The 25,114-nt window shown below is 41.5% G+C and overlaps 2 protein-coding genes across 6 annotated transcripts in view; one reads left to right on the top strand and one right to left on the bottom strand.

Moving 5' to 3' along the window:
* The window catches only part of herc2 (HECT and RLD domain containing E3 ubiquitin protein ligase 2), a 58,550-nt gene extending 48,224 nt beyond the window's left edge, over positions 1–10,326 (bottom strand). For all 3 annotated transcript variants that reach the window (XM_082525583.1, XM_082525584.1, XM_082525585.1), the window contains exons 1-6: positions 10,215–10,326; positions 6,932–7,040; positions 4,888–4,981; positions 4,620–4,751; positions 2,144–2,366; positions 24–124 (exon numbers count right to left, since the gene is read on the bottom strand). In XM_082525583.1, coding sequence (XP_082381709.1) covers positions 24–124; positions 2,144–2,366; positions 4,620–4,751; positions 4,888–4,981; positions 6,932–7,003 — 622 coding nt within the window. In that variant the 5' untranslated portion in view covers positions 7,004–7,040; positions 10,215–10,326. The remainder of the gene's footprint in view (positions 1–23; positions 125–2,143; positions 2,367–4,619; positions 4,752–4,887; positions 4,982–6,931; positions 7,041–10,214) is intronic.
* Positions 10,327–10,517: 191 nt separating this feature from the next.
* On the top strand, positions 10,518–25,113 carry LOC309701429 (magnesium transporter NIPA2-like). Of its 3 annotated transcripts, XM_082525589.1 has the most exons (9): positions 10,518–10,732; positions 10,810–10,857; positions 10,934–11,024; positions 13,832–13,989; positions 19,018–19,251; positions 19,666–19,722; positions 20,796–20,886; positions 20,989–21,149; positions 24,015–25,113. In XM_082525589.1, exons 1-9 carry the CDS (start codon positions 10,543–10,545, stop codon positions 24,671–24,673), a joined length of 1,689 nt encoding a protein of 562 aa, XP_082381715.1. In that variant the 5' UTR covers positions 10,518–10,542; the 3' UTR covers positions 24,674–25,113. The 3 variants fall into 3 exon arrangements, with proteins under 3 accessions (XP_082381715.1, XP_082381714.1, XP_082381713.1); XM_082525588.1 differs by lacking the exons at positions 10,518–10,732; positions 10,810–10,857; positions 10,934–11,024; positions 13,832–13,989 and adding an exon at positions 18,074–18,392; XM_082525587.1 differs by lacking the exons at positions 10,518–10,732; positions 10,810–10,857; positions 10,934–11,024; positions 13,832–13,989 and adding an exon at positions 18,400–18,932.
* Position 25,114: the final 1 nt, after the last annotated feature.

The raw sequence follows: 25,114 nt of genomic DNA, 5'->3' as shown, positions 1-25,114 counted from the left end.
TCTTCACTATCAGCACTTCTTACCTGATCTCCATGCCCGGCGAAGGAAAGCAAAGGCAAAAGAAAGAGCTGCCCTGGAGCCGACTCTGGCCAAACCTTCCACCCCTTTACTGGCTGGACGAGGGCTGAAAAGAATACGAGCACATACGGATCAATTAAATATCATCATATTATTATCATCATTGTAAAAACCATACTATCAAACAGCCAACTGAAGCCCACATACAGAAGATGCATTGGATTTCTTCTGTCTGTGTGTGACTTTTACTTCCTTTAGAGCCTTGTGACAAAAAGTTTCACCATCTTAGCTCAAGCTCAACTGAAGAGCTAGGGAGGCTTCGGAAAGGATGAAAAATCCACTACTGTACAGGTTTAAGTCCATTTGATTTATAACACAAGGAAAATTAAGATTTTGTCACAAAAAGGAATGCCTAAGAGAGATCATTTTAAATTACAATTGTGTTCCTTTCATAAATGCTGAAAGCCAAAAATCTATTTAAAATTTGATGAACGGTTCACCCCTAGTATCATCGCTGTGATGCAATCACAGGGCAGCAACAGCAGATCCTAAAATGAGGTTTTCAATTAGAAATAAAAAAAATCAAGTCTGCTCCACATAAATGCCTGGAACTAAAAGCCCTGCACAGTAAATATGGAGCACATTTAGAGTACGGCCTACATTTACTATGCATATGAGAGACCTATTGGAGCATGCCTAAGAGGCTTACTTAAAGAAAACACAGTGTGCACTTACACTGAGCTGCAGGGTTTAACTTTCAGTGACTGGATAGACACACCATAATAGTTAAGAGTATACAATACTGTTTACTCTTACTCCACTTCCCCATCAAAACAGAAGCGAGACTTCAGAGATGGGTACTGGCTATGCAGTCTCAGGAGGATGAAACTGCTCCAGCTGAAGGTTACAAAGCTACTGGCACAGGCGGTGAGCACTGATGCTCGCTTAGTGACTACTACTGAGTGCCGGGTTCCTTACGTCACCCAGGTCACATGTGTTACTTTCTTGGTACTCTGTCTCAATCTCTAATCATACGATGGATATCCAGCTATTTCACACCTCCTCTGGCAGTCAGGAAGAATGAAACAGTAAGTTTGACACAGTTTCTATTGGCCCTACAATAATCTACTTTATCCCTTTATGGCCCATTTTACAAGCACTTTAAAGCTTTAAATGACCACAACTCCCTCCCTCTGGTAAGGAAGCTAAGATAAATTCAGTTATGGTAAGAAGAGAAGGAGGACATTATGGGGATAATCATGATAGGATAAGGTATTCATGGTACACTGCTCTCTGAACATGGACACACACACACAAAGAAAAAATTAAGCTCCATCTAGATCATGAGTGGGGGAACTCCAGGCCTCAAGGCCCAGTGTTCTGCAAGTTTTAGATGTATCCCTGATCAAACACAGCTGATTTAAATGGCTAAATGACCTCCTCAACATGTCTTGAAGTTCTTCAGAGGCCTGATAATGAACTAATCATTTGATTCGGGTGTGTTGACCCAGAGTGAGACCTAACACCTGCAGGACGCCAGCCCTTGAGGCCTGGAGTTGGACACCCCTGCGCTAAACGTTGCCATACTCCTCAACCACTGTGGGCTAGAGAGAACATTAAAAATGGTTGCTGAAAGTTGAGGATTATTATTTTTATTCCATTTTTAGTCCATCAGTCATGTATAAATGTTGGCACAGACTCAGAATGCCTCATTCATCGACTTCAATCGTTGCTTTAACCTGCAGCATGTGCTGTAGAAGACATGAGTGTATAACCTTCCAGATTACTACACTTGACTAATTGCACAAACCCGACGGACCAGTTCACTAGTCCAATGTGGCTTTACAGCTAAGGATAAACAATAAAAATAAACAAAAAACAAGACAAATCTTAAATAACCACCACCCCCACCTCACTCCAACTCTCTAACTCTAAAAATATTCATAGTATGAAGGTCAAGTTTTGCAAGGCGTCATTGTACAAAAAAGATCAGCTGATTCTGAAGAGGTCAGAGAGGAGCTCATTGACTCTCCATGGAATTACCCAGTTTCTAAATCTGCCTCTGTTCTCTCATAAGACCAATGTTTTGTGCACAATTCCTGAGAAAGGAAACATTTTTATTTACCTCTTGTTGTCAGCAGCTGGCAGTGGTGGGCTGGGCGGAGTCTTCCAGCGGACCTTGTACTTCTCCTCCATCATGCTGTGGCTGAGAGAGATGAGATAGCGCTCCAGGATGACGAGACGCTGGCGCAGACGCTGGGCAGACAGGGTGCTTTTGGCCATCTGAGCAGAGAGCTTCTGCTGGTCCTCAACCAGAACCATCAGGCAGTCCTTCAGTTCCTTGTCATCTACACACACACACACACACACAGGGTTCAAAGAAAAGAATAACATAGTAAAAATAAGTGAGTGCACTGGCATGTCATTTGTTTATGACCAGAAACATTCAATTTGCAAATAAGCTACAGGAGTGAAGTCACTAGTTTTGAGTGATAAATCTGCATATCAGCTAAAAAGAGGTCATAACATACTTCCTGGGATTTCCCCATCTTTGGTCCATTTTAATGGGTCTTTTTGTTTTTGTAAGAGCTGCAGAGCTACACACCATGTAATCTCTCTACAAAGTACCTGCTCAGCAGCTTACCTGAACGATTGAATGAGTTGCTGTCTTGTAGCTAAAGTCATATCTACTACATACATTTAGTATGCCATTTTATTATGTTTTTGCTTGATTCATTTATTTAGTTACTTTACCCTAAAAAGATCTGCTTTACTGTATGAGATTCAGCTTTTTTGTTGTTTTGGGTTGGTTTTTTTTTTGGTTTTTTTTTCATTTTTTGGGAAATTAGTTGCCATCTCAAGTGTGAAGGAGTTTAAGTAGGCTCTCGTTCACAGTAGGGGAAGATGGAGTAGGAGACTGGTGGATTGGTGTGACATCTGCAGTGATGTTGACACTGTACTGATCTGTTATGAGGCTCAGTGTGGAAGTAAAGCTGTCAATTTATTCATCGATCTATGTTCCTACTCATACCTATGGTGACAAGCTGATACAAGTGGCGAATATCAGCTTAGTGTCTGGGCTCAGCCTTAGAGAGGAGTTGAAGAGCCTAGGTGAGGAGGCTTGGGAATGCTTAGGCAACCCTTTGCAAGAGCTGGAGAAGACGGCCAGGGAGAGAGGTCTCCGTCTAGGCTGCTGACGCCAAAACACAGGCCCAGATAATTGCTAGAAAATGGATGGCTGGCTCAATGAATGGACTAAAAAACAAATAACACTGAAACTAATAAAAAACTTAAGTGAAACGAGCAAATGGACTCATTGTCTAATAAGTTAGTTGACAAATCATCAGGCAATAAACATCCTGGATAATCATCCTTTTAGGCCCATCGAATGACCATAATTTACAAAAAACAAATATGTCGTACTCATCAATTACCTGAAATGAGCAAAAAACTAAACTCATCAGGAAGTCCCACCCTGCTGGACATTTAAATGAATGCAGATTTAAGATCCCACTTCCAACCCCGGGTATAGCAACCTAAGCTTTTTGGTTAGATGCTTCAGGGTTGCTCAATTAAAAAATAAAATAAATTTTGTCCCACTGAGTTTCATCACAGCAAGTCCTGAGTTCTGATCTGACTCAAAAGAAAACCTTTTTGTGTCTAAACCACAGCGCTGCAGGGAAGGCGAAGTGGGCCAAAATAGCAGTTCTGAAATCCACTTAAGCTTTATGTAAGCCAGACTGTCCTGAGGTTGTATGAGCCACACAGCAGTCAGCTGTGCTCAGCTGTCAGAACAGATATGGATCCTAGTCAGACTCTCTGCTCAGTCTGCATTCCTCACAGCTGAAGAAATATTAGACTCACAGGAAATTATCACATCTTTAATAAAAATCTAACAAGGGACAGAGAGGAAACCTGCAAAGATCTCACATGTCAACATCCTGGCTTCAACGCAGCAGCTCGGGAAATTACAAACATCCAATGGGAAAGCAGGAAGTGTGCCGTTTGAACTTTAAGCATCAATGACAGAGCACTTGTCCATGCGGCGATCCAGTTACACTCACTGTACACACCAGCCCAACTTCCTGTCTCAGTCAATAATAAAAAAAAAGGAGGAAGCAACCAGGCAGACAGTATCAAAATCTGTATTAACTGGCCCGCCTGCTCGGTGCTTATCTCCTGCCACCATGAACCGTCCCACCCAGCCCCACCAGCAAACAAACTGGGTGAGAGTCTGTATCCCGCTGTGAACCAACGTAATGCCAACTAAGATTAAACTCTGCAGGGTAAAAATAACCACTCAGTCCAGCAGACTTTAGGTTGTCATTTCAGTTTCCACACCTCACGTGCCAGCAAAACACACACACATCAACATGGCCAGACACACCGCCAAACAGTGAGAGATGAGCCGTTAGCTAAAACGAGATTTATGTAGTTCACATGTAGGTGTTACGAAACCCTCTGCTCTCAGCGTAGTATTAATTACCCTACTTGGAAACGGAAAGGCATAAAATGACAGGAGTCACAGGGGGAGCACGAGACTGCAGCAGGAATTACTGCAGCTAACCCGACTTTTAAACTCACTCAGGTAGTTTTCTCACCTGGCTGCCGTCCCCAGTCCCATGTCTCAATGATGGAGTGATGCACCGACGTCGACGTCTCCTCCTCTTCCTTCTTCTCTTTATCATTGGGCTCATCCTTCTTCTGAGCTCCAAAACAGTCAGTGCAGTCTTCTATAAAGAGTCAGAAGAGATTAGGACGTTAACCTTCATCCTCAGCAGCAAGGTTAAAGCACTGCTGTCTGTCCCAATCTCAGGTATCAATCCTCAGACGGCGTGGAAATAGGTGTCACATGTCACACATAAATACCTGGGTGAGCTGATTCTTCTCCGTTGAATGTTATCTCCTCATCTTTTACCATCTCATTCCACATCTCACTCAGACCCTCTGGAGAAAAAGCCCGCTGCCAGAAGGAAGAGAAACACAATCAGTGCAGTGCAGAACAGAAACCTCTGCTTTTATTAATGCTGCATGGAGACATATTTGACACCACCTCAAAGGTTTTATCCACAGCTAAAGGAAAATTTCCAGCAGTGAAGTAATTTATTCGAAAACAACAATTTCTACTTACATACTGTGAACCCCCCCACAAAAAAGTCCTGACCTGAGCCACACAGTGGTGCGTATTAATAGCGTTCGGTTTGTTCTCTAGTCACTTCTGCAGACACATTTCCATCACGTTATCAGAACACAACAGCTAATATGGATCCACTCTGATCATTCATTGATCCAAAGTTTTTCCTCAGAGGGTCAGACACTGACTTGGATACAGGCTGAGTTACATGCTGAACGAACTGTGATAACAACAGAAATAATATCCTACTGGATAATCCTCTTATTTTGAAAATTCAATTGCTGCTAACCATTTTCTTTAAGGGTGCTCAAGGTCAGCTCAAGATGGCCAAGAGCATTATTTTCTCCATAATCAGGTCATTCCACATCATTTCCCTGAATTTTATTCCTCGCTAAAGAGTGTACACAGAGGTCCTTTCATCTATCTGTGCAGCCTTCACAACTCAAGAGTACCAGAATAGCTGTTTTATCTCAGAGTATCAACCGACTGAAGAAAAAAACCATTTGTGTGTCATCCCCTTAGTGCTACAACACATATGCATGACATTGGTTTGCTCTGAAATATTCACAAGCTGAAAGCCAAATGTTTCCTCATTCTTAGACAGATTTGAACCCATGTTAGCTCAGAGACTGAGCAGACAGATAACACTAAAGCTGCACTTCCTTCAGTGCTGAAAGAAGCTTTTATGGTGGGAAAATGGTGGGCCCTAAAATCAAGTCCTGATTGGATGATCCAAATTAATTTTCAAGTTCCGGGTAGAGAGACTGCAGCCTGTTAAGTCTGTGGTGTATTCACTGAAAGAGTTCATAATTACTAACAACAAGGGTTTGTTTGCACAACACAGACATTCAAAAAAAGAAAAAAGAAAGATTTTCTGGTGATGTACTTTATTACAGGCTGAACCAGAAAAACAATAATCATCTGCATGAGGTCTGACGCAGATATGTAATCAAGGCTTCTTGTAGACTTCGACCTTCATAGAAATTTTCATAGTGGCCTCTATAGAGCCATTTTGTATCCTACATGCCTCTGACCTAAAATCAAAAATGTAATTTTCATCCATTCTTATGCATGTGTGAGGCACAAATTAATATACAGAGCAATTCCACTCAAGCCCTGAAAATACAAATACAGAGGAAATGTCTCTGGTTTTAGTCAGAACTAATCTCGAGAGGCTCTGCTGCAGATGTTTACTGCCCTGTGAGCCAACTGTCTGTATTATTGTAATGCACCGTTTTTCCTGTTTTGAACCTCTCAAAATTGGGCTCCAGAAAAACACCAACTATTACATATAAAAGAAAAAAGTGACACAAACACCGAAACCAGTTAAAAACTCAACTAAGTCTGAACATTTCTTAAGAATAAAAAACTAAAGTGAAATGACAAAACCCTCTCTGCAAAGTAAGTGAAATTAAACTTAACTGAAAACTAAAGGTTTCAAAATATAAAACTCTACTAATTCTGGTTCTGACATGACAGCAGTCAGTCATGTAAAATACAATCAATAAGGCACCACGATTCTGAAATATTTAGAAAACAAAGAAACAGCTAGGGGACAACAGTGAGTATGACACACTGACATGGGGTAACGTTTTCCCAGTTAATCTGGAAAATTGATCTCACAGCTGAGGTAAAGATAAGAAACATTACAGATCATCTCTTCTCCTCAGTCACTTGACAGATCAAGTGACTGGGGGGGAAAAAAAAACAACAACCAAAAAACAAAACCCACCACGATAAATATTATTTTGTGCCACTGCCTCCTTCTCGTGTACATACCTGCAGGTCTATCTTCAGCCATTTGTCATGAAATCTCAGCTGAGCATCGAGGGTAAATGATGGAGAAGGCATCTTTCCCTCTCCTCTCTGGGCTGCAAACGCAGCCAACCTGCAAGAAAACCATGCAACAAGGAGTGCTATAAAAAGACAATTTAATAAAGTCACTGCAAGGTGGGAATCCACAAATAATGACAATGTAAGTACATGAAAATGGACTGAGCTTTATGACCATCAATTACAAACTTTACTTTCCAGGTTTGTTTCAAGTTTTCCCTTAATATGCTACTTTTTAGTGACTTCATCCTAGGTAAAGTCAGTAAAATCATTAAAAGCATGTCTGTTTTTATCCTGACGATTATCGCTCAAGTGAAGACAATTAGATGGATGAGCTCAGCGAGGTAACGAAGAACCAGAGGGAACACAGTGAAAGCAGTTTGATGTGCTTCAAGAAGACCTTTCTAGTAGGGGTGGGCGATATATTGAATATAATGGATGTATCGCAAGTTTTTCTGCGTATGATGGCTATACTCAATGGTTTTATCGTAACCATCGAGTATAGGTTGCCATGGAAATATTAAGCTGTCTGCATGAAATTTAATATGTTTTTTTCCCTTCCACATGCCACGAATGCATTGATTCCCATTCCCAAGTGGAAGATTTTGGTCGGAGCGTGACAAAACTTGCAGTTTCGAAATCTGCAAGATCTCTGCTTTTAGACAATGCACAATTTGCTTCGTTACAAAAAGTCAAGTGAGTTTGTGGCTTTGTTTTCTGTGTTTAGGGACATTTTGCAAAATTGCGTAACTGCTCTTTTAATTGTTTGTAGTTTTCACAGTGTTTAGTGGTTGTAGAAATGGTTCTCATGAGCTTTTAACCGAGATTCTGAAGTTTCTGTGGATACCACACATGCCGATCTTTACATGAAAAACTTGATTTCATGAAGGCTTAAAACTGCAGCTCACCCCCTTAGCCCACGTTACCACAGGTGCTGGGGCTCAAGACATATCGTGATATATATAGTGTATCGCAACAAAGCCAAAAAATTTTGTGATATTAGATTTTTCTCATATTGCCCAGCCCTACTTCCTAGGCCACAGTAATTACTTCTATTCTAGTTTCCAGGTGGAAAGGAATGTGAATCTGAGTGGAATTGTGCTGCTTGCGATGTGGTATAATCTCAGACATTTTCATGCAATGCAGTGTCTCTGTTAGCTGTTTGAATGTGTCTGTGTTTCTTCTCCTCCATCATGGCTATTCAAATTCAGTTGGAATCCTCACACTATTTTGATTCCTTCACTGTTTGATGCAGAAGTCATCCAAATAACTGTGGCTGTGGATAATACATTGACCACTCTCTGCAAAACATCTGTTCCTCTTGTGCTGCCTGATCCTGTAATACCTACACTTATCCGTTAGATAATCCATCAATATAATGGTGATTTACACTGTTGCTCATATGGCTGATACACAGGTATATGCTCCATTTAGCCTATTTAGTAACAAAATGCATTTCTTTCTTTAGATCAAAGAGTCCAGATCTGAAGCTCTTATTATTCCTTCCATATCTGACCTGGAACCTGAATAAAAACCTTGAAAATCTGCCCTCAGCATCAATCTGAATGTGATCTTTGACTTTGAGCTGTGCTTTCACACACAAATTAATAAGGCCGTACTGGCTAGCCTTCCCCAGCGAAGAAATACATTTAATAAATTTTTTTTTACATCTCTAACGCATCTTGATAAAGTCATCAACTCCTTCCTAGCATCAGGTTTAGACTTCTACAATTTCCTCTACTCGAATCTGTGCCAAAGGTCCCACATCCACCTAAACTGCCAGAGATGAAACCACATCACCATCCTCGATGCCCACACTGGCCAACTCTTAGGTATCAGATAGATTTTAACTTAAATTACTTTTAAAGCCTGCTTATGGATTTAGTCAAACCTTATGAACCTCACACCCTCCTAACTGCTTCTAAAGCTTGTCTCATTAGAAATGGTATCACCGTTTGCTGTTAGAAAAGGAACTGAGACAAACTTGGGATCTACTATAGATTACTGCCATCACACAGTGGATATTTAGAAGAAGACTATTTTTCTTCTTCTTTTAGCAGTTACCACATCATATCACCTGCATCAACCTCGCTCTATCCCTAGTATCCTCTGTCACACCAACCCTCTGCATGTCCTCCTTCACTACATTCATGATGACGTCACTTGGGGTCCTTATGCCAGACAATTTCATCTTCAATATCCTTTGTTCAATATGTCCACTAACCACTACAGCAGTGGTTTACATATTTGTCTGACAAGATCATTGGATGGTCCCAGGAGGAAAATTTGGGCTGCATCAGGAAGTGCATCGATCATAGAAATCTGCAAAATCAAACGTGCTTAACATGCTTAATTATATTAATTTTTTGTTATTTTACCCTACTGGCCATGTTTGTCATGCTGCATTTATTCTACTTTATGTAAGCCCTGTTTTTACGACTGTAATTCAGTTTTGTTGGCTGTTTGACACAGAAAGTAGTATACAGCAACGACTATACTAGTTTAGCGTGTTAATATCATGTTAATGTTACTTCGTTTTATATAAATATTCGTCTGTGTGTGTAGAGTGACAGTAAGGAAAGCTCTCCATAGTCAGGTAATATGAAAAGGCGTGTAAACAAATGGGAAACTTGGACTCGAATATTCACTGACAGATGATGCATAAAAATGTGATTAAGCAGTAAGTGGGTTGAGCTTTAGCAGCTGGGTTTGAAAAACAACTTTACATAAGACAAGAAAGACTCTCATCCATAACAGGGGTAGTAATAATTATAACCTAATCAGAGCCTAAATAAGGCGTTGAACGACGTTAAATAACATGAAGGCGATTATGATTTGGGGCCAGAAATGTTTCAGCTACATAAATCGCTGGGAGGAAAACAGCAGATCGCAGCATTGCATGCTAGCAAAAGCAGTGATAACCTTGATGTTTTGACGCTATTTCCCCACACATGATAACAAACAGCAGTCAGAGAACACCGCACACTGACACAGCATCACTGAGCTCATAAAGCTGTACCTAACGCTGGGCAGCGTTAGCTTGGCGCTAAAGCTAATCACTTAGCCTGCTAGCCAGCTAGCACTAGCCCGTGCTAAAGCAGCTCTCATGCAGGCGCTGATAAACGAGCTGCTGTGAGCTGACACCGAACCGAGCGACACGCAGCGGATCACGGAGCTCAGTAACACAGACAGGAACATGTCAGTTTTCAGCAACAACGCTGTGAATTACCTGCGGTTTCTTCTCAATCTGCTCTCGTCCCCTCAGCTGCTCTGCTGCATTAACGAGACCTTCATTATGGGCTTGATTGACGGATCGCGAACTAGTGCACGAGACATGGAAACAAATTACGTAGTTTTAACTGCCTGCTTCAGTGCGATGCATGTGTATCACCACAGCGTACCCACGGGCGGGGTTTATTGCGCAAGAGGCAGCAATGTTGATTCCACTGATTCCAGTGCGGCCGCCCTGCGCGCAGAGCGGTGTTATAAAATTAACGCTACTTTCAGACTTGAGGCGGGACATAGGAGAGGCTGGGCTGACCTGGGGTGAAGCTGAGATGTCCGCTGGGTGTCGCTGTGGCTCAAAGAAACGGGAAGTAAACAGAGCAGCAGTAATGGCCTCTGACTCAGGACTACCGGCAGTTTCTTCTCAAAATCTGGGAATAACAATAGCTATAATATCAAGTTTCATTAATGGGTCGACATTTGTGCTGCAGAAAAAAGGGATACTACGTTCCCGCCACAGAGGTAAAGCACAGAAACAGTAAACGTGGCTGTTTGTGGATTAATAGAGACTGACTGAAGTTTTGAATGTTCTCCAACAGGAAGGTCGTACCTCACAGATGTGGTGTGGTGGAGTGGGACACTGTGTAGTGAGTATCATTTACAGACTTGGTGTGTTATTTAGAAAATTATATGTCTCACACACCTGTCTGTGAATCTCTGCAGTGATTACGGGTCAGGTTGGTAATTTCCTGGCATACAATGTGGCCCCTGCGGTGGTAGTTACTCCTCTGGGAGCCCTAGGAGTGCTGTTTGGGTGAGTTCAGTTGCTCGTCATTTGGTTGTTTGTTTCTTAAGTATTCAGCTCCACGTGGAATCTTTTTGGGCTAAACTACAAACATCATACAGAAGTTTTAATCAACTCCTCATGGGCATGAATATCATGGTCATTTTGAGCTATATATGTACAACATACGTCTTTAATGTCTTTATAGGTCCAACCATAAATCTATATAACCCCACTAATATTTTGTTTAATTCTATATAGTACCAAATCAACCACTCTTCTTGCTATATTTGGTAGAATTAATTTAAGCTGCTTTATTTCCTGGCACTGACCCCGCTTTTAAGTGTTATCCACTAATTTTCATTTAGGATTGTGGTTCCAAAAGCATTTCCAAAGCATTATGTTATCCTGCTTTAGTAATTCCAAGAGCAGTTTTAAGTATTAATGTGTGTTTGGAGCATTAACTTTTAACAATCGAATTGGGGTTAAGATGAAGAATTTGGAGGTAGTCGGTCTTCATCATTAGTCAATCCACTTTTTGCAATCTACCAGTACCGTCGAAGCAAAGCAGCCTGAGAGCATGATACTACCACCACCATGCTTAACAGATCGTGTAGTGTTTTTAGGTTTGAAGGACTCACCTTTACTCCAAACATACCTTTTGTCATTTGTTAAAATAGATAAAAATGTTCTTGTCTGACCTTTTCTCCAGGAAACATTTGACTTGTCCACCTGGGCATTTGCAATTTTAAATCAAGCTGTTGGAGGTTTTGATTTTGGAGCAGGGGTTTCTTTCTTGGTGGTTCCCTCTCAGTTCATGGCGATGTAAAATTTGCTTCACTGTGTACAGCGATGCTGGTGTTACAACAGGTTCCAGCTTATGGCATGCTTGAGCCTTGATGGTTCCTTGGTTGTTCCCCAAAAATACTTACCAATTTCCTCTCATCCAAGGGAGACAGTTTTGGTCTTCGTTCAGACTTTAGCAAAGTGGTGATATATCTGAGTAACTTGTACTTATCTACGGTTGTTTGAATTGATAATTCTGCAGTTGCTTAGAAATGGATTCAAGAGACCTTTTCAACTTGCGTAAAACTACAATTTTTATTCTTAGATCTTCACTGAGTTCCTTGGATTTGTTCTGAGTATTGGTCAGTCTATTGAGTGTTGTCAAACAAATCCTTTTTAATGCTGGCAAACAGCAACAACCAAAGTCAATCATGACCACTAACAAGAAGTTAACAGTCCTTTGGCCTTGTCAACTTCGTAAAACCTGCAGCATCACTTATTAAAAAATTAAAGTGAGTGTGTATGTTTATTTGTGTTTGTATCTATATTTTTGACTCTGTCTGGATTACAGAAAATCCAAAATAAATTCAAACTTGTGCACCCAACTCTTCTTTTTTTGAAGTCGTTACAGATTTATGTTCAAAGAAATAATTAAAAGTCAACGATCGGAGCTGAATCTGCCCCTGCTGATGAGAAGCTAGATACACCATTTCATTTACCCATTAACGCTTAAATTTAAGTTAGATTTGGCTTTTAGAATTGAAAAAGTGAAGAGGATGGGGCCTAGTAGTGAGCTATGCGGAACACTTCCTGTGACTCACCACAAAACCAGACCAGATGTTCACACTTACAGCATCGTATATTGGCACACATTTATTTCAGTAAAAACAAATCAAAAACTGTCACGGGTCACTGAGCAGATAAACAAAAAAACTGACACCACACAGTGTCAGATCTCCACCCAGGCAGTGGGACATAAAGACAGCACTATCAGTTCCCTGCAGCCAAATAATGTTTGTTTGTTTTTTGAGCATCACATGATCTTGCTGTGTGGCGTTTATATCGTGTCTTATGTTCCTTTTCTTTTGCTGTTTTGTTTGTATACACTGAGTAACACGTTTAAATCCCCTGCTTTCCAATGGACAACAAAGTTTTCTGATTCTGAAATGGTTTTTAAGGTATAACAGTGATCATCCTTATTTCTTTTTGTCCACTGATTGATTATTTATTTGAGACTTGGGAAAACGGTTATTAAAAGACAGAAATCACAATTTCTGACAGCAGAATGTTTGTGTTACTTTAACCTGAGAGGATTAAACTTCTCGCCCTGTTGAATCAGTTGTTTCTGTTGCACTTGAAGACATAAATCCTTATATCCTTATCACTGCCACACCTCTCATCTGACAGGTATGTTACCTGAAGTTGTAAATCTTCTACTTTAGGTAACATGCCTGAAGTTGAAGATCAACTGTAAAAAGCTGATAATTTTTTTGTTATTTTAAAAATAAAATCATGTCTGTCAGTCAACGCCAGCATCTGTAAATCATATAACTTAATGAAACTGGATCACCGGTTGTAGGTGTGTAAAACTGTCGGGACACAGCCAATAAATCTCAGCCACTCCTTTCAGTAAAGGTCCTCTTTATTTGCTGATGGGAGTCAACAGTATGATTAATATTTACAGCCTTTAAACTGTTGGTAGTATTAGTGAATGGTTTAAATGATACTGCTGCATCATTTAAACCAGGGGTGGGTGAACTCCAGGCCTCAAGGGCCAGTGTCCTGCAGGTTTTAGATGTGTCCTTCATCCAACACAGTTGATCTAAATGGCTTAATTACCTCCTCAACATGTCTTGAAGTTCTCCAGAGGCCTGGTAATGAACTAATCATTTGATTCAGTTGTACTGACCCAGGGTGAGATCTAAAACCTGCAGGACACCAGCCCTTGAGGCCTGGAGTTCCCCACCCCTGATTTAAGCTCTACAAGAGAAGAAACTGTTTAAACACTTTAATTTCTTGAACTTTTGACGGTGTGTGTTTGGGTGCTGCAGGGCTGTGTTGGCCTCCTGGATCTTGAAAGAGCATTTAAGCATCCTGGGGAAGCTCGGCTGTGTTTTATGCTGCTGCGGCTCTGTGGTGCTCATCATTCACGCCCCGACAGCAGAGGCAACTTCAAGGCTCGAGTTGGAGGAGAGGCTCCTCGACCCAGGTAACGCAGAGGGGCTCTTTATTTGCTGTTTCCTTCACACTGATTATGCACTTAATCAGTCATTCTGTTTTACACCAACATTATGTATATGTGTATATACACTTCCTCATCTGACTGATCTGTTGTGTCCAGAAGCTTTTCAGTAGGCCATTAAATACCAATATACACTCCTTTACTTTGCAGACAGTAAAAAGGACTATAGTTAGTGTGTAATACAACTTCTCTACACCTGCTCCTAAAATAACTCTTGGTTTCTCTTGTTGTCCTGCAGTGTTTGTCACGTACGCCCTTGTGGTGGTCCTGCTGCTGATCATTCTCATCGTGTGGGTCGCTCCGGCTCATGGCACATCTAACATCATGGTGTACGTTGCCATATGTTCCTTGCTGGGAAGCTTCACAGTGCCGAGCAGCAAAGGCCTCGGCTTGGCGGTTCCGGACGCATTCGGCGAGGGCCCGTCAAGCAGCAGGGCTCGGGCGCTCTTCCTGGGCTTGCTGGGCACGCTGGCTGTCAGTATCCTCACACAGTTCTTCTTCATCAACAAGGCGCTGGAGTGTTTCAGCTCCAACATATTTGAAGCGATTTACTATGTGACGTTCACGTCCACCGTGATTTTAGCTTCCGGTCTTCTTTTTAAGGAGTGGACCGCGCTGACTATAACAGACAGCCTCGCCATACTGTGTGCTTTAACCACGGTGTGCGTCGGTGTTGTTTTACTGCACATTTCCCAGGAGGCGCTGATTACGTGGAAGAAAAAAGAGGAAAAGTCAGACTGATTCAGATGCCTTTTAATCCTTTACATCGCATCTGCGCCAAAGTTGAGTTCCTGAGACTTTTTCCTACCTCCAGTTTGAATGACCAAAACAACATAAGATATATAATTAGTTTATTTTATCTTAAATATGTTTGAAGTAACACTAGATATGATGTTAACGCTTTCATCTAGTTAACCCTCAATCAGCTGAATTATCTTATGACACCTTTTATTTTAAAGAAGATTATATTTTTAATGTTTCTCTCTGTGTTTCTAATGCCTTTATCTACGACTGAGTGAACTTTAACAAACTCTAAATCATCTGGTTTGGGGATATGGAGTTCAAAGATTTTGTGCAGAAACATTAAAAATCAGGGGTCCTCTTTCTCCTCTCCATGTGTTGTCCAATGTAAAATATCACAGTTTAATGAAAAAGAAGCAGAAAATTTCAATCATATCAAAGCCTGCAATGTTAAAAACCACTTTCCATTCTCCTCATCGCACCAGTGGTCCAAATCCTGTTTTTGTTTCTTTTGTTTTTTTTAAATGAAAAAAAAAAAAGAAAAGTTGGAGGACGTGTAGACTGATAGAACATTTTCCTGCTTGAAAAACTCTAAAGAGCACTGGAATCATAAATGAGGCATTTCATTACAAGCTTAAATGTGGTCTGAGGACCGACAGTTAATTTGTCACTGTTGTGTAAATAACTGTGCTTCCTTTCCTCCAGAGTCTTGCCCATCAGGCTTTTACAGGCTGTCTCAGTTCTTAGAATCACCTCCGTGAGTTCAGGCCGCCTGTAAATTATTGAAGGTAACTCCATAAGCTGCCTCTTCAGCTGTGTGGAGGACGACTGAGTATTCTGTGCAAAGGAGAATTTTGTAACACATTCCTTCTCTTCTGTGGCCACTCGCTGTTTACACGAATACATTAAAACTTGAATAAATTAATTAATGTTCTACTTTCATGCCTGGTTATTTATATGAGTCATTCCTCCTGAGATTACTAATGCACAGACTCAGAGCAAACATACCAGCATGTGAACATCATCAGAAGCTCTTCACGGAAGAACAAACACACAAGTGGACGTAAGATGTGCCTCCATCAGTGTCAAACCCTTAATTTATATCCATTTTAAATGCAACTGACTATAACTCATAATCCTTTAAAAGGGAGATTGATTAATACTTTTAAATCACACAAGATAAGCTAAATTCTACTGAAATAGCTTACAGATTAGCTTTTCATTGTCTTCTGTTATTTAGAGGGAAGGAGGCTCCAGTCCAAATATCTCACATGATGTACAGCACCAGTCAAAAGTTTGGACACACCTGAGGAGCTTGGATGTTCCTCTGGGACAATTTGAAAACTGTGAGGCACATAATGAATCTCTCTGACTATCACACCAGTGAACACAAAGTCTGGGTGTTAAATTCAGCTTATTGGAGGTCACTGAAGACGTCAGCAGATGTTTCCTGGCTGTGACTTTATTGTTATCATAAACTATTAAGAGTAGATCATGAAAAATGATAAACATGACGAGCACATCCACACTTATGACTGTCTGCTAATCTTCCCTTTTAACTTAAACGGGCCAATAAACTTGTTTACTTTGATTATAATGTCTGAATACAATTGAATGAATATTACATTCATGCTTGAGTTTGTAAGCTGTGCTATAATGCAGCTCAAACATGAAATTTTGTCTCATAATCTGAAGATTTCAGGAGACGGTCTGAATAGTTTGCATAGACGATCAACTGAGTTGGATATTATTTTAGTTAGTCAAACATAACAAATATAAACTACATATTTGAATAAATGAATAAGTTCCTTCCGTCTTTTTAAACTGTAGTGACACTTTCTCATTTACTGTTAACTAGAGACTGACCCAGCATGGTCAATTATGACTCCGCGCATATTTATGGTTCCCTGTTCTGCAGTGAACCATGGTGATCAGATTTCCTGCTGTAGAGACCTCAGATCTGAGTCTTTTTGCACAAACTCTTTGAAATTTTCCACATTTCCAAACCAGATTTTTGAAACTGAAGCAGCCAAATAACAAAGGATGAAAAGCACCCTGAGTGTGAGGACTTTAGTGCAATCACATTATTCAGTTTATCTCAAGTTTGGTGCTCAAATCAGACCAGCATACTGTCTATCTATAATTCACTCAAACATCGAGTTAAAAAAAACTGTTTAAAAATGTTTAAAATGAAAAATTATACGATTCTGTTCACATTTTTATACCCAAATTCAAGCCAGCACAATAGACTCCTCGGAGAAGTCAGAAATTATCTGAGCATAGGATTTAACCACTAAAACTAATTTTTCTGATCAGGAATGCAAGAAAATAACTGGAATTTGGCATCCTTACAAATGTTTTATTAGGTGTTGTAAAAGAACACATTTTAAAATTAATGAAGAAAAAAATATTTTTAGTGTTACAATATTATTATTAAACAGCCTGCGTATACTGGTGGATTACTTATTAGAAAAACATAAAAATGATTTTGGTAAATACCAATACTGTTCATTTATGCCAGCTGTGGCATAAACCTTACCCAGGCTGGTGGTTTAATGAACATTGTTAAGCACCGAACTGCAAGTTTTTATGTCTTTATTTCAAAGACAAACATTTGCATGCTTTTTAAAACCGCTTAATTAATTAATAATATTAAAACATCTATAATGTCTGCCACAGATAAGCATATATAGGTATGAGAAACAAAAACAGGCCATTCAGGTTTCAAAGGATGACATTTAAAATACATTGTTTTGGAAAATTACACCAAAATGTTTTGAAGTGAGACCTGTCTGATTAGAAACCACATTTGCAATAAAATGTATTATCTAGGAAGTATAATTTGTTATTTTTTATTTGGGATTTTTATTTCATTTTGACTTTTTATTTTTAAATTGTTTGGTTTCAGTTATTTTCCAGAGTGCTTATTTATTTATTTATTTTGCTTCAATTTAGTTTTTAATTGCTTGAAAATCTTTTGTTTTAGTCTTTCTAATTATGATTGTATGAAGCAATGACTGCTTTCTACAGTCATTGGTATGAAGGGCATAGAGAGGCATGCCCTTTTGAAAGCAGCTGACTGACAGTCTCAAAAACATTACCCTCAATACCAAGTGTAATAAAACTGTGATAAAACGAATAAATGCTAAATCATAAGGATATCTATATTATTATTTTATTTTTAGTGCGTTTGAAATCTATCTATCTATACATATATATAGATATTACATTTAGTTTTAGCAGTTTAGTTTTACTTAACTATCATAACCTTAGTAACCACTGATTTTCTTTTTAATGATAAAGCGCTGCTAGGTTTCCCCGGTAGACCTGATGATGGAGATGGAGTTTCCAGTACGCCTGCGGTTCCGGGTCCAGGTGGTTCCGATGTTGCGTCCCGCCTGCGGTGCTGGGTCCCGCCGGCGGAGGGCACACCGCTCCGGCCGCGTGTCCTGTGCGAGGCGGAAGGAGCGGCGCGCAGTGCGGCAGCAGCGTCTGGAGGCTCGGCGTGTGCGCGCTGGTTGAACGCGGAGGGAGCAGTAGGTGATGCGCAGCCACGGAGCCGGAAAGCAGACTGTTCATCAGCGAGAACCTTCTTGTGTGTGTGGAGCTGAGCAGCCCGCGGTGAGCAGGTAATAATCCGAGCTCTGTGCTCGTTAAAGGCGGCGCAAAGAGACTCTCAGTGGCTTCATTCACTCTGCGTTAGCCAACCAGTCAGCCAGCTAGCCTCCGCGCTAATGAAGCTAATGCGGCTAGCGGCGTATAGCAGCATTTACACGCTTTCTTTATTTCTGCCGGTGAGTTAAAGCACAGATTAGTGTCCACACAGGGAAGACTCAGTTAAACACCAAAGCAGCCCGTAAAAAAAGAGACCGCCTGAGGCTAACTCGACATTAAGCCTCACCTATCGCGGCCAGGTGAGCCTCCCTTTCGTATCACTTCCTGAATTCTTGAGTACTGGAGATGGGTGATTTACATAGCAGGTGACTTAGTTGCACAATGCTTTTGAATGTATCTCAGTACAACACCCAGAAACCCTTCAGGTTTTACCGAGAGTCACTCGGATGTGCGTGAATGGGAGCAGACTGTAGGTAGGAAGGACAGCAGGTAGATGGATTCCTCCAACTCCTCAGGTGATGCTTTTCCAGGGTGTAGAGTGGACTGTGGTCACGGTAGGTTCCTGCTGGGGTGCTGACGTTAAACACTGGTCTTTATGAGTCTCTCACTCCAGCCTGTGGTCTGTTCTTCTGCTGTCAGGTGTTTGGGTCGGACAGAACTGCACCTTACCGGGTCAGCACCTGCGCTGTCAGCTGGTAAATGTGACAGACCGCATCAACACATCCAGCCTCACTATGGCTCAAGACAGGGGCAAATATGACTTCTACATTGGCTTGGCGCTGGCCGTCAGCTCCAGCATCTTCATCGGAGGCAGTTTTATCCTGAAGAAGAAAGGACTTCTGAGGTTGGCGAGGAAGGGGTCCACACGGGCAGGTAGGGGTGCTTTTTTCTGAGCATCGATGCTGGTTACCCCAATCCTTGAGGGGACCCACACTTCAGTCTTCTTTTTCTGTTTGTTTGCTTGTCTGTTCCCCCCTCACAGGCACTCCCTGTGAGGGGTGTTTCCACACATGCTTATCCATTGTGACATTTCAGGCTTGTCAGGTTCTCCTCACCTGTGCAGGGTGTGTTTAAGTGTGTGTCTGCATGTTGTTTGTGTGCATGAGTCATGAACACTCTTAAATCCTAGCAATCATTAACTCCAGCGCTCTGCTCGACCTTCAGTTCACGTCCATCGCCTGACCTGCAGTCAAAGCGAGGAGTTGCATAATTCAGGTTTTTCTTACATGCAAGTGACATTGAAATGAGGAATCACGTGGAAATGAAAACATTTCTTTTGCTTTTCAGGGCAGGGAGGTCATGCGTATCTGAAAGAGTGGCTGTGGTGGGCAGGTTTACTATCAAGTAAGTGATAACGCTGTGGCTCAAAATGAAATGAGATCATTCAGATGCAGGTGTAGCAGACATTCTCCAGAGTTGGTGCATAACATATTTGCATATGTTGAGGTCACATGTGGTTTCAGGAGCTGGTATTTGTCTTTGTGGATGCACCACCTGGGCTCATGCTGATTGCTGATGCTGTTTGAAGGAGACCTGCTGCTGTTGTTATTTTGACACATTCAGGACTTCTTTTGCGTCTCCTTCACTTTTGTTATCGTTACAGAAAAGCTCAGAATTGGTCTTTGGCAGATTGAGCTGAAGAAAACCTGCCCAGATTTATTCTTTCTTACTTATTTAATTCCATTCTCTTGAATTACAATTCAAATTCAAGGAAGAACTTTTTTTTTTAATATTAGATATTTAAGTTCTCCAAGGACTGATTAACCATGTTAAGTAATCACGATCTCAGTCTTACACTTGATTTTAAAGCAAACCTTGTTTTTTTCTCTCTCTTGTCATCCTTTACCAGTGGCGGATGTTCATATTAAACATGTCCAAAGTTTCTAATGATGAGCTCAGTGTATTTACAATAATCCTTCAAAGCTCAGACTGCTCCAAACACTCAGTTTATCACAGATTTGTTTCCTACTCTGGGATCAGAAAGTCTCCTTAAAGGGGCTGAAACGGCTTATTTCAGGCAGTCGGTGAAGTCTGACTACACAAGTGAGATAAATTAGGATTATTTTGAACTGTGAATCATGCAGGGCTACTCTAGGAAAGTCCAAAAATAAAAACAAGGACCTGGGAATGAACGAAAGTGTTTGGTAATAACAAATGAGCTAAATGTAATCTCATTGTTGAATCAGATGGTATATTGGTGCATGTATTTCATTATTACAGATGTAATAATCCAGCTTCATCTCGCTAGCTTTAAGATATTTTGTCACTGTCCCATTGTCAAACCCTTTCTTTCTCTACTACCTCTGTTGCAAAATGCCCTAAACCTCAGATAGTATTACAGTGTTTGCATGTCTCTGTCACAGGACAGTTCTACTTTCCTTCATGTGTGGAAATAACTGTCTGTTAACCTTTTGCAGTGGGGGCTGGGGAAGCGGCCAACTTCGCCGCGTACGCCTTTGCTCCTGCAACGCTAGTCACACCGCTGGGAGCCCTGAGCGTGCTCGTCAGGTACTGATGAGTGCATGTGTCTCATCCACCTCAATGTTTTGATTGTGTAAGAGTGTGTGTGACCTGAAATGAATTTATTTATTTATTTATTTTTGGTCGCAGCGCCGTGCTGTCGTCATACTTCCTGACGGAACGGTTAAACCTGCACGGGAAGCTTGGCTGTCTGCTCAGTATCCTGGGCTCCACCACCATGGTCATTCACGCGCCGAAGGAAGAGGAGATCAGCAGCCTCGAGGAGATGGCGGCCAAGCTGGTTGACCCAGGTACAGAAAAAAATTCTTCTCTGTAGATCGTGTCTACAGATATTTCCTCCAAATATTCATCTTTGCTTCACAAAACATGATCATGCCTTACATGCAAAAGGTCTCAGGTTCGATTCCTGAAGGCAGCACAAACCCAGCTTCAGGGGATCACAAGCCACTATACTCCCAACACCGGTCCCGGGCGCTAACAGAGATCTGCAGATTTTCACTGATCAATACAATGTACAAAAAAAAAACAAAAACGCAAGTTGATCTTTCAGGAAACTTGTTATCCTATTTTGCATCGTTCTTCTGTTTCACTGAGGAAACTGGCTCCAGGCAATCAGGTGGAAGAAATGTTCAGTTTCTTTGTTTACCAGCAGCAGGTTTCAGTGAACCACACCCTCTGAACAACTAAAGCGTGTATTTTCACTTTTGTGAAAGCGCATTCAGCAGATGCTACAGTGGGGCAAAAAAGTATTTAGTCAGCCACCGATTGTGCAAGTTCCCCCACCTAAAATGATGACAGAGGTCAGTAATTTGCACCAGAGGTACACTTCAACTGTGAGAGACAGAATGTGAAAAAAAAAATCCATGAATCCACATGGTAGGATTTGTAAAGAATTTATTCGTAAATCAGGGTGGAAAATAAGTATTTGGTCAATAACAAAAATACAACTCAATACTTTGTAACATAACCTTTGTTGGCAATAACAGAGGTCAAACGTTTACTATACGCCGAGCAACACGGACTTTCAACTCCCGCCACAGATTTTCTATGGGGTTGAGGTCTGGAGACTGGCTAGGCCACTCCAGGACTTTCAAATGCTTCTTACGGAGCCACTCCTTTGTTGCCCGGGCGGTGTGTTTTGGATCATTGTCATGTTGGAAGACCCAGCCTCGTTTCATCTTCAAAGTTCTCACTGATGGAAGGAGGTTTTGGCTCAAAATCTCACGATACATGGCCCCATTCATTCTGTCCTTAGCACGGATCAGTCGTCCTGTCCCCTTGGCAGAAAAACAGCCCCATAGCATGATGTTTCCACCCCCATGCTTCACAGTAGGTATGGTGTTCTTGGGATGCAACTCAGTATTCTTCTTCCTCCAAACACGACGAGTTGAGTTTATACCAAAAAGTTCTACTTTGGTTTCATCTGACCACATGACATTCTCCCAATCCTCTGCTGTATCATCCATGTGCTCTCTGGCAAACTTCAGACGGGCCTGGACATGCACTGGCTTCAGCAGTGGAACACGTCTGGCACTGCGGGATTTGATTCCCTGCCGTTGTAGTGTGTTACTGATGGTGACCTTTGTTACTTTGGTCCCAGCTCTCTGCAGGTCATTCACCAGGTCCCCCCGTGTGGTTCTGGGATCTTTGCTCACCGTTCTCATGATCATTTTGACCCCACGGGATGAGATCTTGCGTGGAGCCCCAGATCGAGGGAGATTATCAGTGGTCTTGTATGTCTTCCATTTTCTGATGATTGCTCCCACAGCTGATTTTTTTTCACACCAAGCTGCTTGCCTATTGTAGATTCACTCTTCCCAGTCTGGTGCAGGTCTACAATACTTTTCCTGGTGTCCTTCGAAAGCTCTTTGGTCTTGGCCATGGCGGAGTTTGGACTCTGACTGTTTGAGGCTGTGGACAGGTGTCTTTTATACAGATGATGAGTTCAAACAGGTGCCATTCATACAGGTAACGAGTGGGGGACAGAAAAGCTTCTTACAGAAGACGTTACAGGTCTGTGAGAGCCAGAGATTTTCCTTGTTTGAGGTGACCAAATACTTATTTTCCACCCTGATTTACGAATAAATTCTTTACAAATCCTACCATGTGAATTCATGGATTTTTTTTTCACATTCTGTCTCTCACAGTTGAAGTGTACCTCTGGTGCAAATTACTGACCTCTGTCATCATTTTAAGTGGGGGAACTTGCACAATCGGTGGCTGACTAAATACTTTTTTGCCCCACTGTATATTTGGAATATTTTCATTTCCATCAGACAGGAAATGGAAGCTGGAATTTACCTGCGATAACTCAGGAATTGTTTGAGTCACTTTCTGTTGTTGTAACACAAAGTTCACATCTGAAGCAAAAAAGTATTTAGTATCCACTGTTAGTTTCATTGTTAGCATTACTCTTTCTGATTATTTGAATGTGGAGAATATTTGGTCAGGAGCAAGATCCAATCTTTATAATACAAATCTAACACTTCCTGACTTAAGAGTCATGTGAGAATAACAGGTCATGGAAAAACTTTAAAATAACTGAAACAATAATGTAATCTCTTTCTTTCAGCTGGTTAAGATGTTTCTTTCTGCGAGTAGTTTTAGTTATCTAACTACTCTCATATGAACAAATGTGTTAATATGCAAAATATGAGGGAAATAAATCTGTTTCTATGGTTTTGAAAAGCTAAACTTGTGTCATTCTGCTTCAGTCGATTTGTTTTAGCTCAAAGACGATGTGAAAAAAAACCTCACAAAACAGACTCCTGCTCTCTGGAAGTAAAAAAAAAAAAAAAAGATTTGTGTGTCACACGTTAAAGTTGGAAGGGCTACATTAATTTTAACTGTTAAACGTTTGTATGTTCTCCCTGTGTGTGCGTGGGTTCTCTCTGGGTACTCGGTGGGGTTGGGTTAATGATTCTAAATTGCCCATATGTGTGAATGTGAGTGTAAATTGTTGTCTCTCCATTAGTCCAGTGACAGAGTGGCAACCTGGCCTAGGTGTACACATTATGGCAGCTGGGATCAGCCCCCTGCAACCCGGAATTAGATAAGATTGGATTTATTGAAGTGAAGGATGCTGAGAATAGTGATGGTTTGCAGATGCTTATTTTCTTGAAATGCTCCCCGTCCCTTCTCCTTTTCTTTCTCAGGGTTCCTTGTCTTTGCCACCCTCGTCATCATCGTTGCACTCATCTTCATATTTGTTGTGGGTCCCCGCCACGGCCAGACCAACATCCTAGTCTACATCACCATCTGCTCGGTAATCGGAGCACTCTCTGTGTCCTGTGTGAAAGGACTGGGCATCGCCATCAAGGAAGCGATCGCCGGGACGAGCGTGGTGAAAAACCCGCTGGCGTGGATCCTGCTCCTGGGTCTAGTGGGCTGTGTGAGCACGCAGATCAACTACCTGAACAAAGCTCTGGACATTTTCAACACCTCCCTGGTAACGCCAATCTACTACGTGTTCTTCACCACGTCCGTGCTCACCTGCTCTGCCATCCTCTTCAAAGAGTGGGAGCACATGGGAGCGGACGATGTCATCGGTACACTCAGTGGCTTCCTCACAATCATCGTGGGCATCTTCCTGCTCCACGCCTTTAAAGACGTTAGCGTGAGCCTGGCCACGCTCGCGGTGTCCATGCGGAAGGAAGAACGAGCGTTTCCCACAGCCAACGGCATAGCATCTCACACCGCCTACGAACTGCTGGACGAGAAGTCGGCCGGAGACTTGGAGGAGCGAGACACGGCTTCGCATTTCGACAGCGTCTCCAGAAGGAATGGCACGATGACGTCCTTGCTGGATCACTAAGGACCTCCCTATTCCAGAAGACTCGGCCGCGGCTCTGATGTAGACGTGGAGCGCGAGAATGAGACAATCAGCGATCCGGGGCGTGAACAGACCAGTGGATTGTAGTTAATGTTTTAATTTGCCTTACTTTTCTTGGAATATGGCTCATATTCATCTCTAGTTAAACTTAATTTCATTCCTGTGTAGCGCTGTAAATAAGTTTTATAAAAAGGTTTTATGGACATGCACCTTCATGCACTGACTTCCTTTCTATGAATCAGATGAAGTTTTAATATATATATATAAATATATATATACTTTATGAAGTCCTGCTGACAATGACTACATTTGATAGGACGTTCTATGATTTGAGTTGTCGTCATACTTGAAGGTAACGGCAGTTAATGTTGGGAGTTCTGAACTTTTTCTTTGCAGTTTTTACATTAAAAGCTTGACACAAAC

This window comes from Aulonocara stuartgranti, assembly GCF_965226115.1.
Source record: "Aulonocara stuartgranti genome assembly, chromosome: 23".
NCBI lineage: Eukaryota > Metazoa > Chordata > Actinopteri > Cichliformes > Cichlidae > Aulonocara > Aulonocara stuartgranti.
The sequence above is the reverse complement of the archived record's forward strand: the minus strand, read 5'-3'. Positions and strand labels throughout refer to the sequence as shown.